Source organism: Montipora capricornis, chromosome 9, assembly GCF_036669925.1.
Source record: "Montipora capricornis isolate CH-2021 chromosome 9, ASM3666992v2, whole genome shotgun sequence".
In the NCBI taxonomy this organism is placed as follows: Eukaryota; Metazoa; Cnidaria; class Anthozoa; order Scleractinia; family Acroporidae; genus Montipora; species Montipora capricornis.
This window is the reverse complement of record NC_090891.1, coordinates 16382196-16389318: the sequence shown is the minus strand read 5'-3', so window position 1 is coordinate 16389318 and position 7123 is coordinate 16382196. Positions and strand designations below refer to the sequence as shown.

At 39.4% G+C, this 7123-nt stretch overlaps 2 protein-coding genes across 2 annotated transcripts; both read left to right on the top strand.

Moving 5' to 3' along the window:
• The first annotated feature begins 4353 nt into the window (after window positions 1-4353).
• LOC138017355 (uncharacterized) lies at window positions 4354-4965 on the top strand. Its single transcript, XM_068864459.1, has one exon. It carries the CDS (start codon window positions 4354-4356, stop codon window positions 4963-4965), a length of 612 nt encoding a protein of 203 aa, XP_068720560.1.
• Window positions 4966-5013: 48 nt separating this feature from the next.
• LOC138017354 (uncharacterized) lies at window positions 5014-5457 on the top strand. Its single transcript, XM_068864458.1, has one exon. It carries the CDS (start codon window positions 5014-5016, stop codon window positions 5455-5457), a length of 444 nt encoding a protein of 147 aa, XP_068720559.1.
• The last annotated feature ends 1666 nt before the right edge of the window (window positions 5458-7123 follow it).

Below are 7123 nucleotides of genomic sequence, written 5' to 3'. Positions count from 1 at the left end.
TAGCTGCAACGGCCTTGTCGCCTCCTATGCATTTTCTTTCTGTTGGTTATAAAATGAATGTAATTTTTGCTATATTAAGTGCCATTCAAACTCAATGATAACAATTAAGAGTACTTACCAGTAGCCATCACCCTTGATCCAACCTCTTTATCTAAATTCCAAACAGTGTAAGCACTCTCTTGCTTTAGATCACTCACAAGTACCTGTACAGGGGTTCTTTGCATTCATAATATTTATCTTTCACTCCCAAAATGCGTGTAATGCCAAGAAATTTGAGAACAACTTGATCTTTGCCATTACCTCCTAAGCAAATTCCTGCTCTTGATCATCACATCCTTAATTACTTACCAATGCATGTTGAACATTTGAAAATAGCCTTGATCTTGATTTTCAACTCTTTGAATATAAGTACTGCTGTATTCTCTCTGACAACTATGTTATTTTCAATTGTTTCTCCCAAGAAACATTTAATTACCAATATGATAATTTGATCTTGATTTTGATCTTGATCATTACATTTCGTCATAGCTCCAAATGCCTTGTTACCTTATTCTGTGTTATTTATTTCTGTTGGCTTTAATTAAATGTAATTTTTCGTACATTACGGGTAAGTTCCATTCGAATTTAGTTATAACTTCCAACGGTACTTATACCAATAGCCTTCACCCTTCTTTCATCATATTCATTTGTAACATTCCCTACATCCAAGTAATTCCAATTATTTTAAGCACTCTTCTTTTAGATCATCAAATATATAAATACTTACTTACCAAATGCGTTTACCTTGCATCCATAATATTTATCTGTCTCTTCCAATATTCATGTAATGCCAAGGAATACGAGGGCAATCTTGATCTTTCCCATTACCTCCTTGCCTTAATCTTGATCTTCAACACCTTGAATAAGTACTAGCCCCTTTTCTCTTACACCTATGATATTTCCAGTTGTCTTTCCCCAAAAAAAAGGTTTAATTACCAATATAATATTCCCAATCTTGATCTTGATCTTCATGATCATCACATTTCCCATATTCCAATATTCATGTAATGCCAAGGAATACGAGGGCAATCTTGATCTTTCCCGTTACCACCTTGCCTTAATCTTGATCTTCAACTCCTTGAATAAGTACTGGTCCCTTTTCTCTGACACCTATGATATTTCCAGTTGTCTTTCCCAAACAAAAGGTTTAATTACCAATATAATATTCCCAATCTTGATCTTGATCTTCATGATCATCACATTTCCTCATAGCTTCAACGGCCTTGGCACCTCCTTCTATTTATTTTCTCTCTGTTATAAAGTGAATGTAGTTTTTGCTATAATATTAAGTGCCATTCAAACTTAATTATAACAATCAAGAGTACTTACCCATAGCCATCACACTTGATCCAACCTCTTTATCTAAATTCCAAATTTTTTTAAGCACTCTCCTGCTTTTGATCATCACATGCTTGACCACTTACAAGTGCATGTACCTTGCATCCATAATATTTATCTGTCTCTCCCAAAATGCGTGTAATTCCAAGCAATTTGAGAACAACTTGATCTTGCCCACTACGTCCTAAGCACACTCCTGCTCTTAATCGTCACATGTTTAATGACTTACCAATGGTTGTTGAACATTTGATGATTGCCTTGATCTCGATCTTCAACTCTTTCAATAAGTACTGGTGCAAATTTCTCTGACAACCATTTTATTTTGATTTGTCTTTTTCAAGAAAAATGTACTTACCAATATGATATTCCCGATCCTGATCTTGATCATCGCATTTCGATCGTCATAGCCGCAAATGCCTTGTCACCTCCTTCTATACTTTTTATGCATCAAATGCCAAGCAATTTGAGAACAATCTTGATCTTGCCCATGACCTCCTAAGCACACTCTTACTAGCGCTCTTGATCATCACATCCGTGATCACTTATCAGTGCATGTTAAACATTTGAAAATAGCCTTGATCTTGATCTTTAACTCTTTGATTATAAGTACTGGTGCATTTTCTCTGAAAATTATGTAATTTCTGATTGTCTAGCTTTCCTCAGAAAACTTAATTACCAATTTTATATTATTTCCAATCTTTGTCTTCATCATCAGATTCTCGTCAAAGCTGCAAATGCCTTGTCATCTTATTCTATGCTATTTATTTCTGTTGATTTTAAATTCAATGTAGTTTTTTGCATTACGGGTAAGTGCCATTGGAATTTAGTTATCACTACCGAGAGTACTTACCAAAAGCCTTCACTCTTTATTCATCACATTCATTTGTAACATTTCCGAGATCGAAATAATTGGAAACAATTAATGTATGCAGTTTTTAAATCCTTACTTACCAAATGCATTTACCTTGCATCCATAATATTTATCTGTCTCTTCCAAAATGCATGTAATGCCAAGGAATGTGAGTGCAATCGTGATCTTTCCCATTACCTCGTTGCCTTATGCCAAACATTTTGAAAATAGCCTTAATCTTGATCTTTAACTTCTTGAATAAGTACTGGTGCCCTTTCTCTGACAACTATGTTATTTTCAGTTGTCTTTCCCAAAAGCAAGTTTAATTACCAATATAATATTCCCAATCTTGATCTTGATCATCACATTTCGTCATAGCTGCAACGGCCTTGTCGCCTCCTATGCATTTTCTTTCTGTTGGTTATAAAATGAATGTAATTTTTGCTATATTAAGTGCCATTCAAACTCAATGATAACAATTAAGAGTACTTACCAGTAGCCATCACCCTTGATCCAACCTCTTTATCTAAATTCCAAACAGTGTAAGCACTCTCTTGCTTTAGATGACTCACAAGTGCCTGTACAGGTTCTTTCCATTCATAATATTTATCTTTCACTCCCAAAATGCGTGTAATGCCAAGAAATTTTAGAACAACTTGATCTTTGCCATTACCTCCTAAGCAAATTCCTGCTCTTGATCATCACATCCTTAATTACTTACCAATGCATGTTGAACATTTGAAAATAGCCTTGATCTTGATTTTCAACTCTTTGAATATAAGTACTGCGGTATTCTCTCTGACAACTATGTTATTTTCAGTTGTTTCTCCCAAGAAACATTTAATTACCAATATGATAATTTGATCTTGATTTTGATCTTGATCATTACATTTCGTCATAGCTCCAAATGCCTTGTTACCTTATTCTGTGTTATTGATTTCTGTTGGCTTTAATTAAATGTAATTTTTCGTACATTACGGGTAAGTTCCATTCGAATTTAGTTATAACTTCCAACAGTACTTATACCAATAGCCTTCACCCTTCTTTCATCATATTCATTTGTAACATTCCCTACATCCAAGTAATTCCAATTATTTTAAGCACTCTTCTTTTAGATCATCAAATCCTTAAATACTTACTTACCAAATGCGTTTACCTTGCATCCATAATATTTATCTGTCTCTTCCAATATTCATGTAATGCCAAGGAATACGAGGGCAATCTTGATCTTTCCCATTACCTCCTTGCCTTAATCTTGATCTTCAACACCTTGAATAAGTACTAGTCCCTTTTCTCTGACACCTATGATATTTCCAGTTGTCTTTCCCCAAAAAAAGGTTTAATTACCAATATAATATTCCCAATCTTGAGCTTGATCTTCATGATCATCACATTTCCCATATTCCAATATTCATGTAATGCCAAGGAATACGAGGGCAATCTTGATCTTTCCCGTTACCACCTTGCCTTAATCTTGATCTTCAACTCCTTGAATAAGTACTGGTCCCTTTTCTCTGACACCTATGATATTTCCAGTTGTCTTTCCCAAACAAAAGGTTTAATTACCAATATAATATTCCCAATCTTGATCTTGATCTTCATGATCATCACATTTCCTCATAGCTTCAACGGCCTTGTCACCTCCTTCTATACATTTTCTCTCTGTTATAAAGTGAATGTAATTTTTGCTATAATATTAAGTGCCATTCAAACTTAATTATAACAATCAAGAGTACTTACCCATAGCCATCACACTTGATCCAACCTCTTTATCTAAATTCCAAATTTTTTTTAGCACTCTCCTGCTTTTGATCATCACATGCTTGACCACTTATGTAATGTAGTGATAACCTTTTAACCGGAAATAACTCTAGTTTTCATACCGGAAGTTTATAGAAATCGCGGGCTTACTTAGACTCATGGGAAATGTGAAACCATGCTCTTTTATGTGTCATGGCGTGCGAGTGAAGTAAAGTTTACTGTTGTGTTTAGTTCAATCTGTGTGATTCGTTGGCCATCGATACGCAATCTTTACATTGGCGACGAGGATTCGATTCGTTTTGTGAGTTAGGGGATATTTTGGGCGTCATTTGCGTAGAGGATCTGAGTATTTTGTCAGGAGGATAATGACAAGCAATGCACCTTCGACTTCGAGTACACCTTCGACAACACAAACACAGCCAGTTACCGCGTTTGTTCCTCTTCTTGATGTGGCCAGTCTTCCTCCCTTCAACCCGAAGGAAGACCCGAACACTCTCGTCGTTCGTTGGAAGTTGTGGAAGCGCTCATTTAATTTGTATTTGGTGGCTAAAGGGATAACGAAGGATGAACAGAAAACCGCGTTGCTGTTACATACCGGAGGATTGAACTTGCAGGAACTCTACTACACGTTAGTGCCCGGAACGGATATCGTATCTTTCACTGAAAGTATGGTGTTGGTGGATGGTTGTTTTTCGCCCCAGTTGAATGTTCCGTTCGAAAGGCATCAGTTTAGGCAAATGGAGCAAACTTCGGGTGAGTCGGTTGATCAGTTCGTTTGTCGGCTGCGACAGAAAGCGATCACCTGCGAGTTTGAAAAAGTTGATGAAGCGATAAGGGATCAGCTTATTGAGAGGTGCAGGGACTCCAGACTCCGCCGTAAGTTCCTGGAAAAATCAAACGCAACCCTGAAGGATTTGCAAGACCTAGCTCGTGTACATGAGGCAGTAAATATGCAGGTCAAGGCCATGGATCAGTAAAGTTTGTCAGGCCAGGTGAATGCTGTCTCGTTCGGCAGACCTCAAAATATGGGGAAAGGTAAAGAGACCGCTCAAGGCAGAGGTAGAGGAAATAAGTCTGGTAAACATTCTGGTGGTTGTCAGGGTGCAAAGGTGATGAGATGTTTCCGTTGTAATTACAGTGACCACATCGCACGTGATCGGAATTGTCCAGCTCGCAACCAAAAGTGTAATTCGTGTGGGGAGGTTGGGCATTTTGCTATTTGTTGCAAAACGAAGGAACGCAAAGCTCCTTCTCAAGATTCTGAGAAAAGGAAAGCCTCGAGGGGCAGAGCATATCAAGTGTCAGAAAATTCAGCTACTGGTGCCCAAAATTACTATGCGTTTGCAGTGGGAGCTGGTGAGTTTGTAGAGGGTAGCGAGGTTGATTTGAAGGTTGGAGGAGTTGTGTTACGTGCAGTACTTATTGATTCTGGCGCTTCGTGCAATGTGATTGATCAGACGACCTGGTAAGCAATGAAGAAAGAGAGTGTACAGTGTGATTCCAAGAAATCAAGCAAAAAGTTGTTTGCCTATGGTCAAAAGGAGCCTATTGAAGTGATTGGAACATTTGTGTCTGAAATTGTGTGCGGGGCCAATGGCAAGTCGTGTGTTGATGAATTCACAGTTGTTAAGGGTCCAGGCAGATCTCTACTGGGAAAGAGCACAGCGGAGAAATTGGAAGTGTTGAGGGTTGGTCCCATGAAAGAAGAAATATGTTCGTTAATGACAGAGGGCAATGGTGCTGATATTCGTGAGAAGTACGCAGAAGTTTTCACAGGGGTTGGGAAGCTGAGGGATTTCCAGCTGAAGCTTCATGTAAGAGATGATGTCACACCTGTCGCACAACCGGTACGGAGGCTACCATTTGGACTGAGAAGCAAGGTTGACGAGAAGTTGGACGAGTTGTTAGCAAAGGACATCATCGAAGAGGTGTCACACAAACCTACTGAATGGGTGTCGCCATTGGTTGTGGTCCCAAAGGCAGACGGTGATATCCGGATTTGTGTGGACATGCGCAGGGAGAATATGGCAATAGAGAGTGAGAGACACCCCATCCCCACGCTTGAGGAAGTGTTATATGATCTTAATGGTTCAACTGTGTTCTCAAAACTTGATCTGAAATGGGGTTTTCATCAAGTGGAACTAGATGAAAAATCGCGCGATATTACAACATTTGTTACACACCGTGGCTTGTACCGATACAAACGTTTGATGTTTGGAATAACATCAGCGCCCGAAAAGTACCAGAAAATAGTTGCTGATGTTTTGCAGGGGTGTAAGGGTGTGGCTAACTTGGCAGATGATCTGATTGTACATGGTTGTGGTATTGAAGAGCACGACAGGAATTTGCATACTGTTTTAAAGCGGTTGGGAGAAAAAGGATTAACTCTGAATGGAACGAAATGTCAGTTTCGCCTTCCCAAGCTAACCTTTTACGGTCATGATCTGAGCAGCCAAGGTGTTACGCCCAGTGAAGAGAAAGTAGCTGCCATTATGAGTGCAAGTCCTCCGAAAGATGCTGCAGAGGTCAGATCATTCGTTCAGCTGGTGCAGTATTCTGCAAAATTTCTCCCCAACTTCGCGCAAGAAGCAGAGCCGCTTAGGAGTCTCCTGAGGAAGAATGAGCCTTTCGTTTGGGGTGAAGCACAGGAAAGGTCGTTTCAGAAGCTAAAAGAGCTTGCTGCAGGGGCCAGCACACTTGCATACTTCAGAGGGGACTGCTATACACGAATCATTGCCGATGCAGGTCCACACGGTTTGGGTGCGGTGTTGACTCAACTTCAAGATGGAGAGTAGCGAGCAATCTCGTATGCATCCAGGAACCTCACTGAAGTAGAGCGAAGGTACAGCCAGACGGAAAAAGAGGCATTAGCCCTGGTATGGGCCTGTGAAAGGTTTAACATTTATGTATACGGACGCCAGTTTGAACTAGAAACCGACCACAAACTGCTTGAGTGCATTTTTGGCAGGCTCTCTAAACCATCGGCGCGTATAGAACGATGGGTTCTAAGGTTACAGGGTTACGATTACAAGGTCGTTTACCGTCCCGGAAAAGCAAACATTGCTGACGCACTTTCGAGGCTTAATCAAGTCAACCCCAAAGACACAAGCGGAGAGGAGATTGACTTTGTTATGG

What these genes read in the sequence shown, in the direction of transcription:
- LOC138017355 (XM_068864459.1), top strand. Translation starts at nt 4,354, where the DNA reads ATGACAAGCAATGCACCTTCGACTTCGAGTACACCTTCGACAACACAA.
- LOC138017354 (XM_068864458.1), top strand. Translation starts at nt 5,014, where the DNA reads ATGGGGAAAGGTAAAGAGACCGCTCAAGGCAGAGGTAGAGGAAATAAG.